Here is a 26,098-nt window from a genome sequence, read left to right as displayed (position 1 = left end):
AGATTGACAAGAACGCAATACTACTCAGATGTTGCTGACTCTAACTATTTCTACTGTAATTAATGCAAGGGGGTTGGTCTTTGGGAGATGCTGTTTTTTGAAGAGGGGAATTTTATTTTCTTGTACTCGATTAACTCCATTCACGTGATGAATGTTTACATCTCGATTCTCGACCGACCGATGTAGCTGGCTTATAGGTATTTTAGTGATCCACACTAGGTAAGGATCCTACCCCACTTTCTCTTCGCCACAGCATATCCATATCCAAATTCTCCCAAAACTTACCTACTTCTCGACGCATTTCCTAATTCCGTGGAAACGAACCGAATTCTCTGCTTACAGAGTAGCTGAGCAAGAAATTCATGGATTTGCAGCTGGCTGTGTAAGCCACGAATGACGTTGAAGTTGATTTGCGAGTAGAATACCAGTGGAAACATGTCTCGAGATGTGAGTAAAAAGATGGTGATATCTCCATGATTAGAACTATCATCCACCTACTCACAGTTGATAAATCGCCGAAACGTATTTGGTTGGGCTAGGCCCGCTGAATGGATTGCACGCAAACTGACCTGGATCTCACTGCCAGGAATCTAAAGGGGGGACAGGAGAATATTTGGTTGTTGCTTGCGATTCCAATTGGAAAGCTTCACTGAATGGTGCTCACATACAGGTGGAGATTGAATGTTGGTATTTTCTCTGATCCATTTCGCTTAAAGAGACGAGTTTGTTGCTAGCCCGGTCTCTAGCGGAGAACCATCTTCGTAAGTCGAATCTGAGTCTCACTCTTGCTGTCAATGTCAACAGAGACTTTCCGCCAGCTCTGCTACGCTTGAATGTTTCAGATTCAAATGGCCCCTCAGTTGCCAGATTTCACATACTTTCCATATGGGGTCGATGGCCTCGCTAAGCGAAGGACGATAAAATCGCCAGTGGTTATAAAGTGGGGGTCTCTGGCCGAAACTTAGGTAAGCTAATGTATCGCCCGACGTAAAACAGCCCCTCGATATTTGCAGTCCTCGGGACAAAAGGGCTTGGGAACCAAACACCGAAAAAAGAGGCGCACATTACTCTATTCTTCAAAGCTTCAACAGAGAAGCACCTGTTCAAGGACTTCCCACCCAGAGTTGAGCCGAATCACCTGAACCCGGGAGAGCCGAGCCGTGATGAATTCACCAGGTAGGCAAATTGCCCAACCAGGAAAACATACAAGAAGCTAAATTTCTGAGCAGTATCAGCTTCTATGCCCATCAATAGCAAACGAAGGCGAGGAAGAGGACGACGACCAGTCCTGTGAGGCTCGTCAGAAGCATGAGCAGGGAAGCCAAAGGAAATATGTCTATTTCAGGTTTAGCGCCTTCTTCAACGGCCTGTTATCTCCACGTGACTGACCTCGAATCCACCGTCAGCTCCAGACTTCAACAGCTCCGATATCAGCCATCCACACCTCCCACTCTCAGGGATTCTCCAGAAGTGCGATAAACCAGGGGTGTTTTGCCTATGGCAACAAATCAGCCGGCCGGAGGCAACAGCAATGCCTCCAATGTCCCGGTCAATGGGTGGACAAGGCGAGACAGACCATGTGATGCCTGTCGAAGACGCAAGAGTCGATGCATTATACCGCAGGATACGGAGACATGTATCATGTGTCAGTCGAGGTCCGAGCAGTGCACTTTTATACAGAATCCTCAGAGGAGGAAGAGGAGGAGGGCAGAAGATGAAGGCAGCCCTGATGCACCCAAAGCAAGGTTGGTGTTCAGTCTCCGATGCTCGGTCAAAGCTAGTAACTGACGTCCCACAACAGATCTCCCGATGCAGATAAAAGTAAGACTCGGTTTCAGTTGTGGATATGCTCTGTTACACAATCATTATTGACTTCTTACAGGTATTCAAGCCAAACCACCGATCATCGACTACACCTCACTCCCTGGGCCATCACTTCTCAAACAGACTCTTGGCCTGCAAAATCGTCAGCATGGACAGTACCTGGGACAAACATCGGAATACGATGTTCGTCTTATCAATCTCTCGCCGTTCAATGGACGAGGAGAACACGTCAGTATGCCTGGGACGCTGAGAAGGGTCAGCCCCAATGTGCATTTCATCATGAAGACAGAAAGTCAAGCCGAGGTCGACGACGAAATAGCAAACATGGATTTAGTGGAAAACATTGTTCAACCACATGGTCGTGCTCTAGTAGACCTCTACTTCAGGATCATCCACCCAAGCTTTCCGATATTCGACAAGAAAGTGTTCCTGGAGAAGTATGGCCGGACACATCGAGAATTTACCCCGCCTGTTTTGGCTGCTGTGTACATTATGGCTTTGAATTGGTGGTCATACACACCTGAGTTAGTCAATCTTCCCAAACCAGATGTTCAGAAGCTCGAGCAACTGGTCCCCACCATGATGGGTGTTCTCCTGAACAGACCCAAATTATCAACCGTACAGGCTGGACTGCTACTCCTACAAAGACCAGATGGAGACTCCTGGGCGTTGACGGCAGAACTTGTTGCAGTAGCACAGAATCTTGGACTACATCTGGACTGCTCGAAATGGAAGATTCCGGAGTGGGAGCGAAGCTTGAGAAAGCGGCTTGCCTGGGGGCTGTTCATGCAAGACAAATGGGGATCACTTACACACGGTCGGCCATCCTTGATACATGCGGAAGACTGGTCTGTGAGGCCAGTAGAAACAAGAGACTTTCCTGAGACGGCCGAAGATGACGATGAGGAAGAAGGCAGCTCTGATATTGAGACCGGCCGGCTGACATACATCCATATGATATCTCTGACGGAGATTCTCACTAATATTTTGAACACATTCTTCACGGTCAGGGCTATGGCGAATCTGAATAGTGATAGTGAAAACGCCATGAAGAAGACACTGGAACTGGCAAAACCAATTCAACTTCAGCTCAAGGACTGGCATGCGAAGCTGCCGAAGAGTTTGGCGATCGGAGAAACTAGGGCCAGAAAACTATCTCCTACAGGTATGTTCTGTCCCAGCCTGACTTTGAAGTATTCTAATCAATACAGGATCACTCCATCTTGCATACTTTGCTGCAGAGGTGACTTTGCATCGTGCGATTATCAGATTCGACTCCACGCATATGGATGAACAACTTCGACACATCACCCGTAATGCTGCCAAGGCTCGGTTCACCTCGGCAATTGAATTCGTAGCCAAGCTTGAGCCAGCACATCTACAAAGTTTCTGGTACTTCGCATCCAAGGTAAACCTTGCCATCATCGGCACTTTTGGGAGTCTTCTCTGGGCGACTAGCGACAACCCGGAAGAGGCCGACTTTTACAAATCGCAACTTGCCGAATATCGTTGGACACTTAGAGTGAGCAGCAAGGCGGCCGAGTTTATGAAGTTCACTGTAGGAATGTTGGACTCGAGTCCAGTATTTATAAAAGATGGAAATTCAAAAACAACTACACCAAACATGCCGAAAGAACCTCCTCCACAGGAACAGGCACCTGAACCGACACAGCACGATCAGTACAAGCAAGAACAAGAGCAAATGAGCTACGGCGCCAACGAGGCTTCTCCTAGTGTTGCCGCATCGACCGAGAATGCATTCCAGTACGACCAGGATATTGCCGGTGCCGCAATGGCCACGACAGATCCTCGTCCGTCTTGGTCAGGCCTCGCCAGCAACGTCAACTTCAACACTGGGGACATTCAAGACTGGTCACTGGACCAACTCTACAACTTCGAGAACTTCCAGGTTGCAGAAGAAATTTTCGCGAGTCGAAGATTCATTGAGGAGTATGACGAGACGGGGAATAAATTTGCTGGCTTCTAGGTGAAAGTCTCGTGTCAGGCACTTCAGTGGGAAATAAGCCAGCTGCCTCAGCGTCACCCATCTCCTGCAACGCCGCCTGGGACAGGCGTCAGGATGCAGGATCCAGGAGTATGCCCTCCATCGTCAAAGATGATGATTTCTGCGCTTCATCCTCCCCATCCGAAATCGCAATCGTCATATTAACCTTCGCGATCCAATCCAGCATAAATCGGCTTCCAAGGAACGACATAAGCGCCATTATCGCGTTGGAATTTTTTTCGTCGCGACCTTGCTGTGTTAAGCATGATGATTAAGCTGTTGTTCCAAGATGTGGATGTCGCGTCAAGACCGTCGATGGCGTTGATTGGCATGACGGAACTAGCGAAGATGTGGAGGGGTAGGCAGAGGATGTCGGTGGGTTTTTGTGATGAATAAATGGTGATTTGGGAAATTGGACCTCGGGGTGTGGTGTAGTATGGCGTGAAGATCCATCTATGATACTCTGAAGTAAATAAATCTAGAGTGATGTGATGTCGAGATGTGGTTGACATCTGAGGAGCAAGACTCCAAATATACTCCTACATACATGACCACGATTATTCTACCCGACCGATTACGTATTTCCATGTTAAAACATGAAACGCCAGTTCTGACCATAGTTGTTAGTACTTATCACTGAAAATTTCTTCAAGAACATGTACATCATTTTTTTTTCGGCTACTCTGAACGAATCAAAAATCAACGACCTAGGTGAAGGAGACTTAGCTTTTGGGAGCCCAGCCCACGAGCATATTCCATGCCAGCCAGCATTGCGAAGACAACGATTTCGGGGATGAGAACACTGCATAAAACGAGAGCCAAAGATGCGTCAATGATAGATGTATATAGATGACAGCCGTGTAGAAAATGTTATGGCCAATTTTTGATATGTGTACAGACACCTACTTCCCGCCATCAAGATAATACGACAGTGAGTAGTTGAGAAAAGCGCACTGTGGCACATCTACAAATGAACTCGTCATAGACGGATAATCCAACAGCTTGATCGGTCCCTTCTTACCCCTCACCTCCTCCCATTTTCCAGTGTTCTCCACAGCCTCAAGAGTCTTCGTATACCCTCTAGCCGCCAAGTACGCCTTCGATGGGTTCGGCTGTCCCGTCTTGACAAACTCTGCAAAGTATCCGGAAATCAGCTGCACGGAGTACAAATCATTCGCGTCTCGCAGCGTGTTGAGCGTTCCAAACATCCATGGCATATCAGCGCCGTGCAGCTTGAAATATGGGAGATTTGGATTGCCGTTCGGGTAGCCGGGTGTTACTGGCGGACCACCGAGATTATTGGGGTCGTAACCGCCGATTGTCCGTTGCATTTCGTAGTAGTATGATGATTCAAAGGCATTGGTTTCGGAGGCTGCGTACATTGTTGCCGAGTCGATGCAGCGGAATTGGATGTCTGTTGCAACACGCTGGGAGACGTTGAAAGAGTCGAGAGTGATGTTTCCTGTATTGTAGAGAGGGAACAGTCCGCTGTCTATGACACTTTGTGCGTAGGCTGCGGAAATTCCAAGTGATGCCTGAATTCCTGCAAGCTCTGTGGTGATGGGAGTTTTGGGATAGGTCGAGAAGCTGGCGCCGTCGTTGTCAATAATCCCGAATATCACAGGGACATGTGCAGTGCCGGAATTGCGTTTGGTTACAGTGAGTTTTGGAGTGTTGACATATGTGCCATCTTGAACCACGTAACGGGCGACTGAAGATAGTCCAACGACCGTAGCAGCAGGCAGAGCTTTGAGGCAAGCGATTTGATCGTCCAGTGCCGCTTGGGTGCATCCAGCTGCCTTGAATATGTTTTGCCCCGCGTTAGCATAGGATTCGTTTACGGTAAGGTATGTACTGTATGTGGTAGCGTAGTCTCCCGAAAGACCGAGCGTGACGCCACCACCAAGGTTCGACATGGCAATGGCTCCTTGGTATTTCCCAATAGCAGGTGGGGACCCCAGAAGGACCCTAACAGATCCAGCACCAGCAGACTCCCCGTTGATGGTAATGTGTCGGGGATCACCTCCAAATGATGCGATGTTTTTGACTACCCACTAGTAATTGTCAGGCCTGCAAAGAAGAGCGGACAGCGAACTTACCTCAAGCGCAGTGATTTGATCAGCAATGCCATAGTTACCCTTGATATCAGTACCAGGGATAGCCAGGAAACCCAAAGTTGAAAGACGGTAGTTGATATTCACAGCCACAATGTCTTCTCTTGATGCCAAGTTTCCTCCATCGCTGAGTTGATCTGCCCCAGATCCTCCGGTGAACCCGCCTCCGTGGATCCAGAACATGACAGGCCGCAAGTCACTTTTGTCTCCTTTCTTAGGGATGTAAGGAGTCTGGATGTTGAGAAACAAGCAATCCTCACTGCCGGAACCGCCTTGAGCACACTGAGGGCCGTACGAGGTTGCATTGATGGTCTTCCCAGTCGAGGAGTAGAGAGAGGAATAAACGAATCTTTTGGGTGGGTCCGCATATGGGATGCCGAGGAAACGAAAAGATTTCTTGTTTCTAAAACCAACAAAGGTGTTTCCAGAGGAGGCTACGGCGATCTGGTTACTTGGAGACACCTTTGAATTATATGGCTGGTTGTCGTTGCTGGACTGTGTACACAACACGGGAAGCTCTCTGTTTTTCGACGGCAAAGCAGGATAGCTCAGCTTTCTGGTACGCTTGGAGAACGACACAACTGCATTTTCGATGAAGTATGACTGCTCTTGAGATGCTCGGTCCACAAACTCGAGGTATGACAATGACTGGAGGATGTCGTCCGAGTGTGCTTCGATCGTGGCTTTTTGGAGAAGCTTTTCATTCACTGCACCACAAGCAGCAGTGGCATCCTTCGCCTCGAATTCGTCTAGAAGGAGAAACCCAACATGATTGACGTCGTCGCTACCATTAAGGTTGTTCTGATAGAGGAGAGTCAGAGAAGTCGCAGAGTTGGAGACAGCTGCTGCGACGAAGCAGAGAGGCAGAGAAAGAGCAAACAATGACTTGAACATGACGAGGCTGCACTCTTCTCTGTTAAATCTGGCTCCATCTGATCTTTATTTATCTTCCCTAATTAGACGTTCCCCTCACTACATGGACATCCTGCAAAAGTACATGCGTACCCACGAAAGTGGTTGTTTAGCCGGTCGCAGCCGTCAAGCAGGGTATTGTTTACCAACGCTCTGGAGCCCCTCATCATGTTGTGCGCGTCATGGACGAAGTGGATTCGCTGGAGAAATCGGACATGAGGAGAAAGAGAATGAAGCATTTGCCCTTGCAGATGGACCACATAATGCATATCATCCGGGCCTTGAATGCTTCCGGATGAGAATCCGATCTGCTTGACCATGGGGGAATCCCGGAGCGGGTAATTTCAATTTACCCGGCACTCCTCATAGCCGGACATCAGGAACCGAATGCAAGGTTCTTTTGCGAAAAGAATATGAAAACTTCTTAGCAGCATCTAATGACAAATTGGCTGCTCAGAAGTCCTAAAATACTTGGTTGGGTATCTACCTACCAAATCCGAACTCCTAGCCCATGTGCCCGAATGTATTTGGTATTTGGGCTCACCTGAACATGAAGCAGACCGATGCAAAGACCGAGAACCCCAACAAAGGGAAAGCATACGGCGTGATTGTACAGCATAGGAAGCCCTTGGAAAGGGATGAGAGCTGGGCTAGGATCGGTTCTTCGTCTTGGAGCACTCTGCTGTGAAAGCAGCTAGCAAGGTCTGCAACGATGTGTGAGTATGGAACATCCAATGGACTGGGGGAAACGAACCGTAAACTCATGATCGGCCATGCACCCAAACACTGGGTCCTTAGAGAGCTTCATTGCTGCAACTCTGGGGCTGGAAATGCCAAACGCAACCCGAGCCAGGAAACGAGCATCATCTTTCACACCTACCCTCGAAAGTACGGCCTTGAAAGCGGCCTTGTTCAAGGGGACTGAAGGGGGTGGTTGCTGGACTACAGCCTTATGGGATTTACACCAGGTGCAGTGTCCACACTCGGTCTTACCACTAGGCAGATCATCGCCGAAATGCCGAGCCAGGGTTCTTGAGAAGCAAGCTGGAGCAGTGATAAGACTAAGCATTTCTTCTGTGCGTTGTAGAGCCTCTTCTTCTCGCTTTTGCATAACCAAATGTATACTCTCGGCAATCTTGTCTATTTCCGCAGCGGTCCGAGGTAATTTGTCGATGACCTTGTAGACATTTAAAACCCCCGAGGGCTTCAATTCAATCACGCGGTTCTCGTTCAGATCATTTAGCTTACGAATGACATCTGTTCGTGGGATGCCATATCTCTGCGAAGCAGCATCAACATCAAGGTGATGGAATTTGGCCGCTTTCTTTGCGAAGCCTCTGATAGCAATACCAGCCGGGGATTGATCATCGGCGAGGACTGATGCATACGAGCTTGCCGCCTGAAACTGATACTTCGTATATATGGGTGTGGTAGCTCGAATGAGTTCATGAGTGAGCTCTAACTGTGCATAGACATTCTTCAGTGTCGTGGGCCGGATGTCGTAATCTTTCTCTTGGGCATAATGAGAGAACTTGAGCTCACCACCAACTGGTACATTGTTGCTCGGGTCAAGGATTTCCTCCAGCAGACCACGAATGGACTTGAAAGATGGCAAGTCTCCACGCGCGAACATATCCCGTAGATGGAGATCTTCTCCGCAGATATAGAACATGCATATGCTCTGCTTGCCGTCTCTCCCTGCTCTCCCAATCTCCTGACTGTATGATTCGAGACTACTTGGAATATTGAAATGTACTACGTTCCGAATATTTGATTTGTCGATGCCCATCCCGAACGCGATAGTGGCAACGATGATCAAATCATCACTCTGCATAAACTCATCTTGTAGCTCTGCCTTTGCGGCTGTATCCATACCAGCATGAAATGCTTTCGCCTTGAAGCCTTGGGATCGCAAATCGCTGGCCGTTTGTTCGGTCTGCTTTTGAAGGGTGACATATACGATTGTAGGTCCTGGATTGTGTTTGAGGAGTTTGAAAAGTTTAGGGAATAGCTCTTGTTTACTTCTCCCAGACTCTGCTAGCAATTGTAGATTTTCTCGGTACGTGGATGTTCGAAAGAGGCCGGATTTGTCGATGTTGAAAGCTTTGCAGATGTCGTCGGCGACTCGAGAGGTTGCGGTGGCAGTAAGGCAGACGACTCGTTCGGCATTGATCTCATTCACGAACCTGGATATCTCTGATAATGTTAGCTAGATCCTTTTGATGGTGGGATACTGACTAAGGTAATCTGGGCGAAATGCATGTCCCCATTCAGAGATGCAATGTGCCTCGTCAACGGCCAGCAAGCGAATCCCTCCCCGAACGTTTTTCATCTGCTCAATAAAACCTTCGTTGTTGAGTCTCTCCGGGGCACAGTACAGTATCTTCAGTTGTCCGTTTCGTAACATCTCGCAGATATGGATATATTCCTCTCGAGACTTGGATGAATCGAGGGAAGCTGCCTTGATGCCCCGGCGAACGAGTGCATCTACCTGATCTTTCATCAGGGCAATCAATGGAGAGACCACGAGTGTGATGCCGCTTTCTCCTGGTCCACGGATGCCCGCAAGCTTATCTTCCTCCGAGAATACCAAGGCTGGAATTTGGTAGCAGAGACTCTTTCCCCCGCCAGTCGGAAAGACAACTGCTGCGGATTGTCCACCCAGGATCTTTGATATGACCTGCTCCTGCTTTAATCGAAATTCCTTCATGCCAAAATTCTTCGTCAATGCATTGACAGCAGAGGGCTGAATCGCAATGCGCTTCGCAGGTGGAAGGATGTCTTCAGAAGCCTTTCGCTTTTCGACGCGATCTGTGAGGGCCAGAAAATCAGCATCGTCGCCGGAATTGAGACCGAAATCTTCTTCGTCGTCGATATGAGGCGCCATGATCCAATTGACCGAAAAGCTGGGCGTATTGTGGACCGAAGTTGGGCGGCTTATTGAGCTTGGATTTCGCGACGCGTTGACAACTACGCCGGCACACGTGACCTGTTCGCGACAATGTGGACTTACGTGGTCCGATTAAGTCCGTCTTACACAGGTATGGATTTTGATCTCTCGTTCAACATTCGAACAGAAGATAGAGACATGAACACCAACTTCTTACTTGCACCAACTTGGATCTATTTGTCGGAAATAGGCGCCAGTGCAAGTGGGTGTGATATGGCAAAAGATCAAATGTGCTACCCGTGTTTTGACATTGAACTCGATAATGTGAAGGCGTAAGCTTCTCATGTATTCCTTATAATCCCCTTCTCATTCGAAGCAGAATGTGGAACAACGTTTGACTACGATAAAGTGCTGTGGTAGTGGGAAGCCACGCCCGTTCGCTTAGGTTGTGTACATTTTTGCAATTTGATCGCAGACATCATACTCTCGCTTTCCATATACATATTAGGCTACGCCGGCAGCTGAGATAGAAACACGACGAACGGCCTTGAAGATGAACGTCCTACACAGAAAGTCAACAGCAAAGTGGAGGGAGAAGAATGCCAAGATTTCTCGCTTCTGCTGTGATTGCGTGGGCCACAAGTTCAATCTCCTGCCGAAAGCCGATTGATACAAGTTTACTCTATGATCGAACCAAGGCTATGCTGTGAATCCCACGAATATCTTGATTGAAGATGCCGTCGAGGATTAAGGGAGAAATCGGAGCCCTCAAAGCAGCGAAAACAGGTAATGTCCAAGAACGGCATGGAGTGCGAGTAGATCAGATAAGATAAGTGGATTCGGACAGATCCGTGCGGCGAGAACCTGTGTTGCAGGTGTGGCGTGATGTATATCCTTGGCGAAGCTCCCAAAATTCAACACTTCATGCAGGTAATATGTCTTCTTATAAAAACAGGACCAAGAGTAAAGAAATTTAACCTACCAGAAAATCAAGTTTTGAATGGAAAAGCGTCTCGAGGAAATCAGGATAGTGCAACAACTCACTGTGAGTTGTAGGTGATTTTGACAAGGGGAGGGGACCCAGGATCTGATAACAAATGCCAAGTAGCTAGTGTTTTCTTAGTGGAAGACTCGTCAACAAGTTTTGCATTATCTTTTCGTTTAGCGGGCCCTGATCTTCTCTCATTCGAGGTCCAACCTATCAAATGTCCTTGTGGCCACAGCGCCAAGTCTAAACTGCAGACGCAATGGCGCAGCTTAGAGAAGCTCACATTTCATGGCTGTATGAAATACTTTACTTTCGCCTCAGGAACGAGCATTCCCTTTCACTTCCTCTTACAGATTGTTCAACAGACACGGCTGAACAGACAGCATGTCGACCCCAGCCATTACCCCAGCTGTAAATCAAAATCGAACGGAGGAGCCATCAAGACTTGCCAACTCCAAGGTTACACTTTCCACCAAAAATGGGGGACAAGAATCTAACGAACGCCCGAATCGAGACTCGGTCGATGCCATCTCCAAGCCAGATGTGTGGGCTGGAAATGAAGTACAAGCTGAAATAGGTGTCAGTAGAGTCGAGGCCTTTAACAAAGTCCTTTACCAGTCTGGCAAGTCCGGGAAAGTACTTCTCTGGTTACTCGGAATTTCCATCGGCCTGACCATGTTCGCATATGCCCTTGACCAGGGCATCACAACAACTATCTTCACCACGATGGCCAGTTCGACATTCGGACAGCACAGTTCTTTAGCCGCCGTTAGTACTGCTAGCCAAATCATTCGGGCTATCAGCAAGCCGTTTATTGGAAAGTGAGTTGTACAAGCAGCAGCAAAATCTTTGAACCAGAGTGCTAACGGGTCACAGACTGGCAGATATCACATCACGTCCTACAACTTACGTCGTTATACTCGTTTTCTACGTTGTGGGATTTGTTGTGGCCGCCAGCTCGAGCACCTTTGCAGCGTATACAATGGGAATTTGCTTCACATCTGTGGGCAAGTCAGGACTTGACCTGTTGAGCGACATCATTGTTGGTGACCTCACACCACTTCAATGGAGAGGATTCTTTGGTGCTGCTCTTTCGATACCTTTTGTCGTTACCGTCCCTGTCAATGGGTTCATTGCCGAGGGCTTCGTTGATAATTGGCGTTGGGGTCTAGGCATGTTCGCGATCATCGTACCTGTTCTACTTGTCCCGGCAATTATCACATTGTACTCGATGCAAAAGCGGGGAGAGAAGCTGGGCATGGTTACTATCGCAGCATCGAAGAGAGTGCGGGCTGGAATTGATGAGGAATCACGAGGTTTCAGATATTGGAGTAAGCTCCTGTACCAAGGGTTGATTGATATCGACATTGTGGGACTTCTTATCCTCGGAGTAGCTTTCTCCCTTATCTTGTTGCCATTTACGCTAGCCAAGCAGACGCCGAAAGGTTGGGCAGATGGGGGTATGGTTGCTATGCTAGTCGTCGGCTTCTTTATGCTTTTCGTTTTCGGTCTCTTTGAGATTTATCTTGCTCCCAAGCCGCTCATGACCAAACGTATTCTGAAAAATCGCACCTTCATCGCCGCTGTTACCATCTACACTTTCAACCAGACAGCATCCGCTGTTCGGAATACGTACTTTTCATCGTACATTTATATCATCAAGGACTGGACGACATACCAATGGACAATCTTCTTGGGCATTACCACCATGGGACTCAGTATAATGGGACCCATAGTGGGCCTCATCCAGAGATATACTCATCGTTACAAAACAATGATGATTTTTGGTGCTATCGCACGTTTAATTGCTTATGGCTTGCTCGTCACCCCGAGGTAAGTTGTATGAACTCGTCTTGGTATTGGAACTGACCGGCAGCAGCGGTCTCATGATTCAAGATACTGCTCGTTTAATCGTTGCTCAGCTTCTCTTTTGTTTGGGTTCTTTCAACGTCGTTGGAGCAAGAGTCGGTAGTCAAGCTTCAGTACCGCATGAAGATATGGCTTCAGTCATCGCACTTCTAACACTCTGGTCGACACTAGGATCTTCAATTGGGTCAGCAGTGTCGTCGGCAATCTGGACGAATGAGATGTTAGATCAAATGTACATGGAGATGCCTGGAGTTGACGGTAAGACAGTTCGTACACTGTATGGGAATATCAAGAAGCTCCGTACCAGCTACGACTTTGATGACCCCGTCAGACAAGGAGCTATCCGAGCATATTCCTATGTTAATGGTCATATCGCAATTGCGGCTCTTGTTCTGTCGGCGATTCCACTGTTAGCTACCTTGTTCATGCCGAATTTCTATTTAGGCGAGCAGCAGAATGCTGTCACAAACACAGGCTTGGATGGAGAGAGGATTGAAGTACCAACCCGAGGTGGAGTTGTGGGAAGCTCGTTTTGGAAGAGGTTGACGGCGTTCTATCACAAGGAATCGTAGACAGGGCAAAATACAGCTAGGCCGCAATTCTTTGTAGCGATCACACTTCGAGGCGTTTCTTGTACCATACGTCCTGCGAGTACAGTTTCCTCTACTCGAGTAATGTTCAGCACAAAAAAGCCTTCAAATCTGCCGATTCTCTTAATGTCTTCCATGGATTCATGTATTCAAAACAAACTAAAATCCCTGCCCTGCTAGCCATCTTTCCACACCTGGATGATCTCGTTCAATCCATTTCATCCTCGCTTCAATTCCCGAAGTAGCTTCCTCGAAAGTCTTCTTAAACTTTTCCTAATTTTACAGTCAGCTTCACATTCCTGACAAATTAGCACCACCCCCATCAGACCTACCTCAACACCCAACGCAAAAGCCTTCACTTCTTCCAATTGCTCGGCTGTTGAGAGACTACCCGTGCAACTAGCAACATATCTACAAATGCCCACCCTATCCACTCTCCCAAAGTTATCCCACTTCTCCTTGAGCCATGTCCAGGAGGCATCAGCTCCAGCATAGTGCGTTTGCAGAGCGTTTAATAAGAACCACTTCTCTAGTCCGGAAAATGGCTCGCCTACTTGTGTCAGAAGCTTGAGTGTTTCTTGAACCAGCTCTGGGCTGTCTGCATAGCCAAGAGACACGAAAGCGTCGGTTCGCAATTCTGGATCTCTTGTGGTACGAGCGATTTTCAAGACAGATTTGTACTATGAGAGAGCACATCCACTTATCAGATTCGTTACATCGAGGTTTCAGCTGTGGACGTGTACTTACATGGTCATCGACGACAGCTTGAAACACGTGCTTCCGAATATTGGGGTTGAGCGCTTCTTCATTCCCAGATTTGAACTCGTTGAAGAGTTTCTCGGATCCAGCCTTGAGGTGCTCATACCGAATCCCCTCAGCATAAAACATCGCTTTTTCATTCTGAATATGAATCGGGTCTTTAGACCCAATCTTCCAAACGTCCTCAGGAGAATTGGCCAGGAAGAGATGTTTGTGGAAATTCTGCAGTCCTGTCCGAGTCTTAGGGGACGAGAATAGGAATGCTTGTCGGATCTTGCCAAGGACGAAGAAGATCTGTCTCCAGACGAGGAAGTGATGGTCCTTTGAGAAGCGGGACAGGAAGTTGAGAAGGTCGGCGGTTGTCATTGGGGTATTGAGACAGGATGAAATCAATGCGAAGGAATCGGAGATCAACCCTACCCAATCTTCTGAACCTAAATTGGATCTTGAAGTCTGCTTTTCAAACTCCTGGAATCGAGACAGTGGATAGGAGACCCGGTAAAGTCCAATCTGTCCCGCGTTGAGCTTGTAGGTTTCGAGATCTACTTGATATGTTCCCTTTCGCGAGGTCAACAAAACAGAGTCTTCTGATTGGCTTCCAGTGTTTGTCTGAAAGTTCAACGGAACGTGATAAATGTTCTTGTCTTCCTTGGGTGTGATCTCGATTGCTTGGAAGTACCGATGTTGCTCCAACGTGATCGTGCTTTTGGTGTCGTCTTCAGAAACCATGAGAATAGGATACCCAGCACATGCGGTCCATTCTTGCATAGTCCTGGCAACATCCTTTCCACTACCGGCAGCCAAAGCTACCCAGAGATCCTTAGTCTTAGCATTTCCAAAAGCATGCTCTTTCAAGTACCGTCTTACTCCATCCACAAAGACATCCATCCCCAAGAAGTTCGACAGCATTCTCAACAGAGCAGCGCCTTTCATGTACGTGATGTTATCAAAAAGCTCATGTATCCGATCGGGTGAAGCGGTGGGATTGTAAACTGGATGGGCCCCTGGTGTTGAATCAATATCCAGTGCTCCTTGATAAAATGCCATTGCCTCAGGATCTGGATCCGCAGCCACAAAGTGCAGCCAGTATTTCCATTCGGGAAACATCTTATCGACGACGGTGAAGCCAGCCCATTCGGCAAAGGCCTCATTGAGCCAGAGATCGTCCCACCAGCCCATAGTCACCAGGTTGCCAAACCATTGGTGAGCGAGCTCGTGGCAGAGCGTTTCAACAGCCATTTGCATGGACTTGGCGGCTGTGGTGTCGGGGTCGAGAAGAAGCCAGCGCTCACCGAAGACGATACAGCCCCAGTTCTCTAGTGCACCTGCGTCAGGGAGAGCAATCAAGTCTAGCTTGGGAAGAGGATATTCGAGGCCAAAGATGCGCTCGTAGTGGCCAAGAGCATTGGTAGCGATGCTCAACATGTTCGACGCATGCTTGATCTTTGCCCCCTTCACAGCATAGACCCTTACTCGGAACTTGAGCTTAGTCGACTCGATGAAATCAAAATCTCCAACAACGAAACATATCAGATAGGTCGGCGTTTTTGGCATGGTGCTGAAGGCGACCCGCTTCGAGATTTGTCCTTCGGATTCAGAATGCGTGACCTCGGACGAGCGAACGTCCATATTGCTCACGCATGTCAGATCTTGGTTGATAGTGATCGTGGAGGAGACTGTAGCTTTGAACTCGGGTTCATCGAAGCATGGAAAAACACAACGTGCCCCGACTGGCTCAAAGCTGGTCGAGTATGCCCGTTTCTTTTCACCTTTGGCATCTATGTAGCCCGTCCATGCAAAGCCTGGAGTCCTTCCATTCTCTTTGATGGTCCCATGGAAAGATTGGCGAACCGTCACTTTTGAGCCTGCTGTGAGGGGTTTTGATAGCGAAATTGTGATGGTCTGCTGTTCAATATTGTATTCTATTTCGGGAATCTGGACAATCTCGACTGGAGAGTACTCAATTTGGGTATTGGTGATCTTGAGTTCTCTCGCATGAAGAACGATGGATGACGTCTCTTCACAAGCATCGAGGTGAACGGAGACTGTGCCGTGAAAGGTTAAACCATCTAGATCTAAATTGAGATCTAGGTCGTAATGGCTTGGAACCACATTCTTGGGTAGACGTGCCATGGTCAACTGGAGTAACCAAAAGCAGAAGGTAAGAACTCGAATGGAAGCCAGAATGAGTTGTTAAACACGTCGCACAAAAACGGAGGGTGATTTGAAGAAACGAAAGCTTAGTCAGCTCATAAGGCTCCCCCACTTGTTCGAGCTTCCTAATGCGGTCCGGATGTACAGCATTTCCTTGCTAATGACAAGGTGTTGCTTATCATCGTTGACAGACAGTATATGAGTTTTCATTCCACAGTATACACAGTCAGCTTTTGAGTAATATGGATTCATATCTGCTTTACGTCATGATTTTCTCGATGTGTTCAGTTATACCTCGTAAATTCTTCTCGTGCATTATTGTCTGATACGTGCTGGAAAAAATAGAGCATAAAAGTAAATTCAAACTTCAAAGCTGAATTCCAAATGGCTAAAAGCGGGGGCTACAAAATCATAGCTCCGAAAGGCAATATCCACGTTCTCCCATCCATCCGTTTAGCAGCCGATCTACATTCTTGACATATAGCCGAAGTGATAACCTGCCCATTCCTTTCCCAATAGCATCACAACTCAAAAGCAGGGCAGTCTTTTGGTCTTGTGATGTCTGTCAACTTCTTCACATCTTGACCACCAACAGAGCCTGTGACCACAAGCTCATCAAGATGTGGTGGCATTGGCAGAAGCACAGCATCATCCGGCCGGACAATTTTCTCCCACTTAGCAGGCTCATCCTTTAACTCCACCTCCTCCTGCCAACGCATCAAGGCGTCAAAGTCCCGGCATAATTTCTTGGGACCAACATCTGGGAAGGGATTGTGCTGCGTGTGTCTCCAGTTATAGGTCAACATGTCCAGATCGGAGTTGCACATGATATTCTGACGCAGGATATCGATGCAGTGGTCAACATGTGACTCGAACATGACGGGAGGCTCGTAGTTGTAGACACTGCCCCAGTAGTAGTCGTAGTTCAGCACATTGGTTCTGCGAAGGGCGTCAAGACAATGCAACTGATGGAAAACGTCAATTTCCGACATGTAAGTGTCAGGGCCGTACCCCCATTCTGGCATGGTCTTGGCACACTCAGTTGCATTCTTGCCGATGTCTGTAACCTCTTGCTTTGTGAGAGCATGCATTCCGATATCTGTGTGTTTTTAGAGTTTTGAAAGTGCAAATGTTTTTGAATTCAGGGAAGTGACTTACGAGAGATGCGCTCCCACGCGGCATCAACCTCAGGGCTGGGTCGTCCTCGATAGATATGCTCTGGATTTCCAGGTTCTGGGAACAGAGAAGGATCAATCTTCTTCCAGATCATAGGAATGTCGATTTTGTCCATCACAGGGGCTAGGAGTCATTAGAGAAAGGGTTGTGATAAATGGATGAGGGTTATGACCTACAGTACGCAATTGGCTTTGTGTACGGACTTCCATGATCATTATGGCTGTGCATTGCCCAGGTCCCGAGCACGGCGCCATAGATACTAAGTCCATAGACCAACACAATAGTGACAATCCCTGCGGTATTGGCCGTGATGTACGGCAAGCGAGAACGGCGTGTTGTCTTCAGATAAGACATATCATAGCCTTCACTTTCCGCCTTCTCAGTACTCACGTCACTGAAGCGAGAGGAAAGATGTTCCTTCTCTTCATCATCAGTTACGGAGGAGTATGTGACTTTCTTCGCAAGCTTGGTTGGAAACCACATTGTTGAGTGATGGCTCAATATGGTGCAGATGGGAATGTGTGCTTTGTTGTTGAAAGGATCACCGAAAATATCTCCAAGTCTTGAATGTGTTTGGGAACTGGGATGAAGGCTGGGTTGGTTGTATTATAAAGCACTAGACTCGAATAGGATGGTGATAGATATCGGCATAAACGATGGCGACAGTTCTATTTTCTGCAAGCCTTATCGTCTGTGGCAAAGGAGCAATCTATTCTACACATGCTATCAACGTAAGGCAGAGACATGTCAAGTCCACGGCTGATCGGTAGATCAAATGCATTCCTGCAAGTGGGTCCGCTGCAACTTCCTCCGTTCTTGATCGTATGAGAATTGCATGAGAATTGACATAAGTGGATGTCAAACCACCTCCTGCCTTCTTTGGTCAGAAGTACATACATGAATATGTCTGTGCGAGTTTGCTACTGTCGTGGACTTTGTATGCATACGAGCTTACCGCTACTTTGTGTAAGTGTAACTCGATATCACGGTCGGCCGCTGCGATATCTTTCGGCCGACACAATCTAGATTGCATGGACAGGACACAACCAATCGAAGAGATCTGAGACGAGGATCGTACCATACATGGCCATGTTCAGGGAGCGCCACGTATGGGGCAAGGTGAATAACAACAGCATAGTTCAACGGATCTTGTGACATTTCACCTTGCAGCTGGCATTGCTGATTTTACACTGCCTATCGCGCAAGATTTAACTCGCTACTCTCGGCTCATTTCAAGGCGGAAGCTGTCCGCATTTCCCAATTAGGAAAGTCAGATTTCATATTGCCAGCTCCAACGCTAGTCTCTGTTCAACATGTCAATGTTGGATGCCCATTTTCGAGACATGGATACCCACTATTGCGGAGCGAGGATCGTAAAACTCCGAGTACCAGATACACATGCTGAGCGCTGATTTACTTATACTCTCCATCACTCTTCCTTTTTTGAAAGCAGTCAATCTGAACTTACTTCCTTGCTTCCAACTCACACTATCCTCTTCACCAATCAACAAGAACAATATTCGCACATTCATTATGAAGGTTCAAAACGTCTTCTTTCTGCTCGCTGCCCAGGCAATTGGGGGTGTTATGTCTGCTCCCATCGCTGCTTCAGGTAGGGCACCGCCCTGACTACTTTCAGAGACACCTATTGAACCGAGTTTCCACTGATGTATTTTCAATAGCCTCTACCTTACAGACCAAGGCTATCGAGAAGAAGGGAGTAGCGGAAGTTTGGGCCAATTGGAATCATCCCGGTGCATTGAAAACCGAAGTTCCGGCAGAGGAAGCTGAGAAGAGAGGTGTAGCTGAAGTGTGGGCAAATTGGAATCATCCCGGTGCATTGAAAACCGAGGTCCCGGCAGAGGAGGCCGAAAAGAGAGGTGTAGCTGAAGTCTGGGCCAACTGGTGAGCTGTTCACTCTCTTAATATACTATCTCATCAGCTCATTCTGAACTCTAGGAACCATCCTGGTGCATTGAAAACCGAGGTCCCGGCAGAAGAAGCCGAAAAGAGGGGTGTAGCTGAAGTCTGGGCCAACTGGTGAGATCTTCACTCGCTTCACTTAGTACATTGCTAATTTTGAACTCTAGGAATCATCCTGGTGCATTGAAGACCGAGGTTCCGTCAGAAGAAGCCGAGAAGAGAGGCCTTGCTGAAGCAAGGGCGAACTGAAACTGTCCTGCAGTTCAAAGACCGCGGATTTTGAGGATGTGGCTGAGTGACTGAGCATTGATCAGAAGAAGATTTGCTCTTTGGTAAATTTTTGTTGGAATTTGCTTGTTTTTCTTGAAGCGGGAGATATCGGAGGTATTGGGCGAGGAAGAGAGATCAATGGACTTTCAATATGACAAATGGAAACGACTTCATATTTACTCTACCTCATCCGCTTCAAAGTGACCGGAATCATGATTTCCAATGTCTACAGTTTCGAAACGAAACGATCGATTGAGTTCAACTCTTCGCTGATCTTGTCGGGGAATCTTTCTTTCAATTTTGAAGTGGGTAGCTTACACGTCAATTGTGGAGCGATTTTCAGCTCGCCTGGATGCTTGGCGACATGCGACGAAGTTTACAACCAAAGACAACTCTCCTTGGCATCTTGCTGTGCCTTTTCCAAGACAGTCCCCCAACCCTGCTCGTTTCCCAATCTCACGAAGCTCACAAGGGCCCTCACGTATCGACGTTGCATACGAATTGTTTTCACTTCACATGGAGACTGTGCCGCCTGCAAGAGGGGCTCGGCCCTTGGTCCCGCGTTGGATACTATTTCTTGAGTTGATGTGTTCTCCAACTCCCACGACCGTTGCGCTATTTCCCCGCCTTCTTGCACGGCCACCAAAAGAGTGGACTGGGATAGGATTCACTGCGTCTCATGCGTGCTCGTTATCTCTTACAAAAAACTTCAGCTGTCCTGCTTCTCCACATCGATTGCATGAACCCGATGAACAGGTGTAAAGTGGCCACGAGCACCTTAACTGTATGAAGTAGATAAGGTAATGGACCGTGGTCACGCGCGGCTTGATTGTATGAGCTTGAAAAATTGATGATGACTGGTCAAAAACAAGCTTAAATGCTGACACTGAAGTGATCCACCGCGGCAGCTTATTTGCATATACGAGGCATTAAAAGCTTGCAAGTGCCACGCAGCTAAGATTGCTGAATGGACCATTGCCATTACGTGCGATAGTCTTCTACTGTTGTAGCCCTTGCAGTTTGAGGAGCTACCATCTCAGATGATGGGTGGCACCTTGATGGTTGAACAATCATGTACTCTAGGGTAGCATTCGCTCGGCAGTACAAGAGCTAGTTTGATTCAGGATAGTATATCCTCGACTAGATAAGGCCAGCGAGAATTGAACGGTACCTCGTCTGACCTTCCTAAATCGACTTCGGAACATTGATTCCAAGTCGTCTTTAAGAACGTGGCTGTCGCGGCGGTCCACTGAAAACTAGCTGTAGTAGTGGCGGGTGAATCAATGGGGAACGCTTGGAAAGCGAGCTAGTACGGCACATGGCCTGGGCAAAACGGGCCGCCCCGCTGACAACGTCCACTGCCCAAAAGCAGTTAGCCTTGTTTACATCGTTACGCGAGAATGCAGAGTCAGCAAAGCGCAAAGCCCTAAGCTCTAAACTGCAGGTCACTTCAACGTATGCTATCGAGTCGGCCGAACCCTGGAATTTGTAGCAGGGCCTGCAGCTCGTGGGCATCCATTTCACCTAGTCTAAAGTTATGCCTGTCTTGATGTGCTGGTGTAACTTATTGCATGCATTGCACCTTCCCGACATTGTCCCCAATAATCAGCTTCACATTTCACTCACAGCAAGTCCAGACAGTCATATAGTTTTCTTTTGAAATTTGCATGCCTCTGCCTGAGAATTGTCGCCGTGACTTTATTTGAAACAACAATGGATCATTCAGAACTCGAACGAAATCTTCTCTCGGAGAAAGACATCTATGAACACTCTGATGCCGACTCGGAGATGTCTGGGCTGTCCTGGAATCCAAAGAACAACGGCTATGTCAATCGAATCAGAAACGGCATCGAGGATTTATTCAGTTCGAAAGGGCAAAGGATCCTCCTTCTCAGTTCCGCTCTTCTCAACACGATTCTCTTGATTGCCGTCCTGAGCTTCTCGAGGGCAGCACACAACGAATGGAACTGTCTGAGTCCTACCGGTATGTGTACTTCTATGATTGGAGTTCTGTTTAGGAATTGACTATGTCACTCAAGTTGGTCTTCTCCCAAATACACTCGAACGAACAATCAGCGATATGACGCCGTTCTCGCACCGAAGTGACAACAACAGTGCACGAGATGCGCTCTGGAATAGCATGGCGACTGATCGGGGTGTCGTGGCCGTGGATCAAGAGACAATCGCGAAGCAAGGCTTGACCGAGACAATCGTATTTCCTTGGGACCCTACCAAGCGAGTTTATATCGTGATTGCTTTCCATCAACTGCACTGCTTGGTAAGAACACGTTCATATTTGATTTTGAACTACTTGTTAATATAAGTACAGAAACTTCTCTACCAAACACTCACCAGTGCATATAAAGGAGAAGAGTTACAAAAGCCGGTGTATGAGCACTGTGTTCACTGCTTGGATCAACTACGACAAGATGCTGAGTGCAATGCGGACGATGTAGGAAGCCTCAAGCCACCTGTCTGGGGGATTGAAAGCTAACTGTGTATTCAGAATCTTTGGTATATTGGAGAAAAGAGCACGGGACAAAACCGCAAATGCAAAGACTTTTCCAAGCTTGACGAATGGGCCCTGGAACGCCATGCTTGCTACAATTTTGAACGGCCGATGAAACCTGGACCACTTGATGTTGAGGCTTTCACCAATTGTCGTGACAGCTCTCCGTATCTACCTATCATGAAGAATCATTTCGGGTATGGTGATGATTGGAAGGGAGATTACCCTGCACATGAAGGTCCGACCTTTGAGAATTAGAATTTGGGTGGTCAGATTGGGTTCAGGAAACTAGCAGAAGGAAGTCATTCCATTTGCTATCGTACTTGCATTCATGGTACGACGAAAAGGATGTTCTCGCAACTTGACACTTGTATTGAAGCGGCTCCACACAATTGATAGTACACATCGAAGGCGCTCACTTTCGAGTTTTTCAGGAATCTAATCAATGCACTTTACAATTTTAGAAGTATGACACCTTTAATTTCACGCCCATTTGCCACTTACTTGACGACAGCTCAGTAGATGAACATATGCTTGGCCTAAACTCTGCGAGTAACTCAACTCGCTTGCCACATCTTTGGCTCGGTCTTCAAACACCCGTGGCACGAATGTTTGCACGTGATCGTGACGACGGAATGCTACCGCGACTTGACCAGTTCATCCTGTCACCATGCAATGCAGCGTTCGTATCTGCAAACTTCCCCACACCGCTTGTATGGTCCTAGCTCAACCTGAATTATTGTAGAGTTGCTTACTTGTGCTTGAAGGACAGCGTGGTCGTCGGCCGACAGCTGCCTATCATGGGGTTGGACTACATAGACTCCACATCCAACTGTCGCGCTAAAAAGCTTGGTTTGTTTATATCCAATCAACCCATAGAGTAAGCCAGCTACCTTCCTCATCTATCACATTTGGTGTGATTGATGCCACCACGCCACCACAAGACATACTCCAAGACAACAATACGTGTTTCACGAATATTGTCATGAAGAAAGCCAGGCAGAGAAAGGTGGGATGAAAGCGGAAGAAGATTACGGCAAATGCAGGCCTCCACTCGCCAGTGCAGGCCATCTTGACCACAACCGTTTGTAATCATCCGGACAGTGAGTTGTTTTCTGTGCCAAGGCGTATTCGCTATCTATACTCAGCTTTATCTGACATACATATGAGTGGCCGCGTAAATTTGATCGGCCGACCCGCAAGTGGAGACCGCTCGATAATGCAGATGAGAAGAAACGATGATCTTTAGAGGCAATCAAGATAGACTAGCCGATGTTTATCGTGCGTAGGAAGTACTGGGCTGGACAGTCCTCGTGATTGCTGGCGTGATGATATGTTCAGGTCGAGAATGATTGCAGACTTCCTCGGCTGATTGACGATAAGATTCTGGTACATTGCGATCCCCTCGACCTAGATACCCTATTGTCTCGCAGAAAGCAACTGTGTGGTTGAGTTGAACCCGAGAATATGTTTCTTGTAAAAGCTTTATATTTTATCTGCTTCTTTTCCAGCCTCTCTGCCCTTCCCAAGACTGGAAGAAACTTTGCTCTGCACGAGAAACGAGAACCAGGTTCTCAAACTTGGACTACAATATCACGGGCTCATCCCTCCGAGATTCTTCTCGTCAAAATCGGCTTGGCACAAAGCAACCTACACCGGGCAGAAGAATACTTACTCGACATCTCAGATCCTAGATCAGCTAACTTCGGTACGTGCCTCAAAATTAGAGTTTGATTTTTGTACCTCTAATACTGATTGAATGAAATTTAGGCAAGCACTGGACTGCTGAGGAAGTTGCGAACACTTTTCAGCCGTCAAAAGAAAGTGTTGATGCGGTCGTGGAATGGCTTGTTGAATCCGGTATTAATGCTGAAAGACAAAATTTCTCGATAGGTATGGAAATATATCTGCCCCAGTGTTGTCCCACTAAGATTTCAGGAGCTCTGATGTCTCACCGGTTATCATCTCTCGCGCAAGCCTTTTTGAATCACATTTCCAACTTTATTGCTGAGTTCTGACTGAGGCAAAGGTCGAAATTGGATTTCGTTCAATGCCACTGTAAATGAAGTGGAGTTATTGTTCAACACAAAATATCATTACTTCAGGGATGAGACATTAAAGGGTTACCGCATCGCATGTGACGAATACTACCTACCAAAACACGTGCAAAGGCATGTTGATTTTGCAGTAAGTCACCGCATTATAAGCACACTTTGAACTGGAAGACTCATCTCAAGAAACAGATGCCAACAATCCAATTGGAAGGGATGCGGCCAATTGAGAACATGAATTTGGGCATCAGACCTTCTATCGTCGGTCTTACAGGTCTTGAGAATTGTTATGAACTCATTACTATTGAGTGTTTACGAACATTGTACCAGTTCACTGCGGGCAACACAAGTACGTGTCACCTTCGCCTCATATTCAGAAGTCGCTGACTCTGCAACAGGTGCACCTGGGAATGAAATCGGAATCCCTGCATTTGGCAGCTACCTCTACCCTCCAGATTTGGAACAATTCTTTGAGAACTACACCACGCAACCAATCCCCAAATCAGTCTTTCCGGAGTTCGTTTCTATTGATGGTGGTGAACGCTGGGACGATTCTTTCACGTTCGGCAGTGAAGCCACACTTGATGTCCAGGTTGCGTATTCCATGATCTACCCGCAGGGTGTGCGTCTTTATCAAGTTGGTGATGTCAATACGGCTTCCGATGGTACATTCAATACATTTCTGGATGCATTAGATGGTTCGTATTGCACGTATCTCGGTGGCGATGACCCCAACAACGATGCGGTGTATCCAGATCCAAAGGGGAAAGGCTACGATGGGCCCCTCCAGTGTGGTGGGGCCCCTCGAAGTAATGTTCTTTCTTTCTCGTACCTTCAAAGTACGTATGATGTTTGAAATCTCGGAGAGCTGAATACTAAAGTCCTGACCAGTCGAAGCGGCCCTTCCAGCTTCATACCAGACTCGGCAATGTCATGAATGGTTGAAACTTGGTTTGCAAGGCATAAGCGTGCTCTTTGCGAGTGGTGATTCTGGTGTTGCTAATCGCTTTGGGATGGGGAAGGACAACAGTTGCTTGAAGCCACCAGGTGAAGGATCGAACATTGATATCAATGGAACTGGATTTTCTCCTTCCTTCCCCTCGAATTGTCCTTGGGTGACTACAGGTAATTCTTTTCTACAACCCGTTTCGCAGCAAGCTAACGAACAAGTGGGCGCAACGTTTCTCAAAGACCATGATATCAAGAACGGCGAGGTGGCAGTCGCACTACCTTTCGCACCCAATCCTAAGCGAGACTATTACTCCGGTGGTGGATTCTCAAATGTTTTTTCACAGCCATCCTACCAAGCTGAGGCAGTCTCCAACTACCTTACCACATATCCCCCACCGTACGGAGAACACATCTTCAACAGAAGTGGTCGTGCATTTCCAGATGTTTCAGCAATCGGACTGAATGTATCGGTCGTTCTCGGGGGTGGGGTCACAGTCGCGGGTGGAACAAGCTCGTCGACGCCTATCTTCGCAAGCATCATCACTTTGCTTAATGAAGCTCGAATCGCTGTGGGAAAGAAACCCGTTGGATTCTTGAATCCAATTCTTTACGCCTTTCCTGAGGCATTCAATGACATCACGGAAGGTAGCAATCCGGGGTGTGGGACCAACGGCTTTCAAGCTCAGCCAGGGTGGGATCCGGTGACTGGGCTGGGAAGTCCGAATTATCCGATGCTTGAAAAGATATTCGTGAATCTACCTTGAACTATAGACTCAAATAGAATTTTATCAATAGATATACTTAGTGATGTGCCATAGAACAGCGCAAGGTTATACGTTACTTTCTTTAGCTTCTGTGCCGCCATCTCAACATCCTGTGCAGGATACCGCGTTTCAATTGTCATGCTGACAACTCCCCGTCCTCGTACCATAGTTCCTTGCACGAAATGGGGCATTTGTTTTTATTGGAGATACTCAGTTGAAAATACCCCAGTCGGTGGCAACCTGTTCAGGTACAAGTTCAGAGGAAGGCTAAAGTAGTCCAGAGCTCTTGAACTGTTCGCTAAGAGGACAAAATATTTCGACTAGTCTGCAAATTCCAGGATCTAAGTGA

General features: G+C 47.5%; 8 protein-coding genes across 8 annotated transcripts; 5 read left to right on the top strand and 3 right to left on the bottom strand.

Annotated features, from left to right (window-relative positions):
* The first annotated feature begins 644 nt into the window (after positions 1-644).
* On the top strand, positions 645-4,485 carry DAL81_3 (Fungal specific transcription factor). Its single transcript, XM_058499268.1, has 6 exons — positions 645-1,176; positions 1,230-1,345; positions 1,407-1,745; positions 1,802-1,821; positions 1,883-2,989; positions 3,036-4,485. The coding sequence occupies exons 3-6, from the start codon at positions 1,498-1,500 to the stop codon at positions 3,809-3,811; spliced, it is 2,151 nt and encodes a 716-aa protein (XP_058350312.1). The 5' UTR covers positions 645-1,176; positions 1,230-1,345; positions 1,407-1,497; the 3' UTR covers positions 3,812-4,485.
* A 246-nt stretch (positions 4,486-4,731) lies between these two features.
* On the bottom strand, positions 4,732-6,837 carry ONS95_005835 (uncharacterized protein; the record flags this gene model as incomplete). Its single annotated transcript, XM_058499267.1, has 2 exons — positions 4,732-5,883; positions 5,929-6,837. 2 exons carry the CDS (start codon positions 6,835-6,837, stop codon positions 4,732-4,734), a joined length of 2,061 nt encoding a protein of 686 aa, XP_058350311.1.
* Positions 6,838-10,916: 4,079 nt separating this feature from the next.
* Positions 10,917-13,174, top strand: ONS95_005834 (uncharacterized protein; the record flags this gene model as incomplete). The annotated part of the gene is made up of 3 exons (XM_058499266.1): positions 10,917-11,554; positions 11,610-12,566; positions 12,613-13,174. The coding sequence occupies exons 1-3, from the start codon at positions 11,118-11,120 to the stop codon at positions 13,172-13,174; spliced, it is 1,956 nt and encodes a 651-aa protein (XP_058350310.1). The 5' UTR covers positions 10,917-11,117.
* A 177-nt stretch (positions 13,175-13,351) lies between these two features.
* On the bottom strand, positions 13,352-16,084 carry APE2_2 (Aminopeptidase 2 mitochondrial; the record flags this gene model as incomplete). The annotated part of the gene is made up of 3 exons (XM_058499265.1): positions 13,352-13,465; positions 13,525-13,872; positions 13,940-16,084. The coding sequence occupies 3 exons, from the start codon at positions 16,082-16,084 to the stop codon at positions 13,352-13,354; spliced, it is 2,607 nt and encodes an 868-aa protein (XP_058350309.1).
* Positions 16,085-16,626: 542 nt separating this feature from the next.
* ONS95_005832 (uncharacterized protein) lies at positions 16,627-17,764 on the bottom strand (the record flags this gene model as incomplete). The annotated part of the gene is made up of 3 exons (XM_058499264.1): positions 16,627-17,204; positions 17,264-17,404; positions 17,458-17,764. 3 exons carry the CDS (start codon positions 17,762-17,764, stop codon positions 16,627-16,629), a joined length of 1,026 nt encoding a protein of 341 aa, XP_058350308.1.
* A 1,050-nt stretch (positions 17,765-18,814) lies between these two features.
* ONS95_005831 (uncharacterized protein) lies at positions 18,815-19,453 on the top strand (the record flags this gene model as incomplete). Its single annotated transcript, XM_058499263.1, has 4 exons — positions 18,815-18,893; positions 18,964-19,186; positions 19,241-19,321; positions 19,372-19,453. 4 exons carry the CDS (start codon positions 18,815-18,817, stop codon positions 19,451-19,453), a joined length of 465 nt encoding a protein of 154 aa, XP_058350307.1.
* Positions 19,454-21,187: 1,734 nt separating this feature from the next.
* Positions 21,188-22,241, top strand: ONS95_005830 (uncharacterized protein; the record flags this gene model as incomplete). The annotated part of the gene is made up of 4 exons (XM_058499262.1): positions 21,188-21,458; positions 21,514-21,752; positions 21,804-21,926; positions 21,981-22,241. The coding sequence occupies 4 exons, from the start codon at positions 21,188-21,190 to the stop codon at positions 22,239-22,241; spliced, it is 894 nt and encodes a 297-aa protein (XP_058350306.1).
* A 2,027-nt stretch (positions 22,242-24,268) lies between these two features.
* On the top strand, positions 24,269-25,749 carry ONS95_005829 (uncharacterized protein; the record flags this gene model as incomplete). The annotated part of the gene is made up of 4 exons (XM_058499261.1): positions 24,269-24,383; positions 24,433-24,873; positions 24,926-25,159; positions 25,205-25,749. The coding sequence occupies 4 exons, from the start codon at positions 24,269-24,271 to the stop codon at positions 25,747-25,749; spliced, it is 1,335 nt and encodes a 444-aa protein (XP_058350305.1).
* Positions 25,750-26,098: the final 349 nt, after the last annotated feature.

The sequence above is a fragment of the Cadophora gregata genome (assembly GCF_030347475.1).
Source record: "Cadophora gregata isolate MNR1 chromosome Unknown scaffold_17, whole genome shotgun sequence".
Lineage (NCBI taxonomy): Eukaryota > Fungi > Ascomycota > Leotiomycetes > Helotiales > Ploettnerulaceae > Cadophora > Cadophora gregata.
This window is presented reverse-complemented; position numbering and strand designations above follow the sequence as displayed.

What these genes read in the sequence shown, in the direction of transcription:
- DAL81_3 (XM_058499268.1), top strand. Translation starts at nt 1,498, where the DNA reads ATGGCAACAAATCAGCCGGCCGGAGGCAACAGCAATGCCTCCAATGTC. An exon ending in CCTGATGCACCCAAAGCAAG is followed by an intron (nt 1,746 to 1,801) that starts GTTGGTGTTCAG and finishes GTCCCACAACAG; the next exon opens with ATCTCCCGATGCAGATAAAA. An exon ending in CAGAAAACTATCTCCTACAG is followed by an intron (nt 2,990 to 3,035) that starts GTATGTTCTGTC and finishes TAATCAATACAG; the next exon opens with GATCACTCCATCTTGCATAC.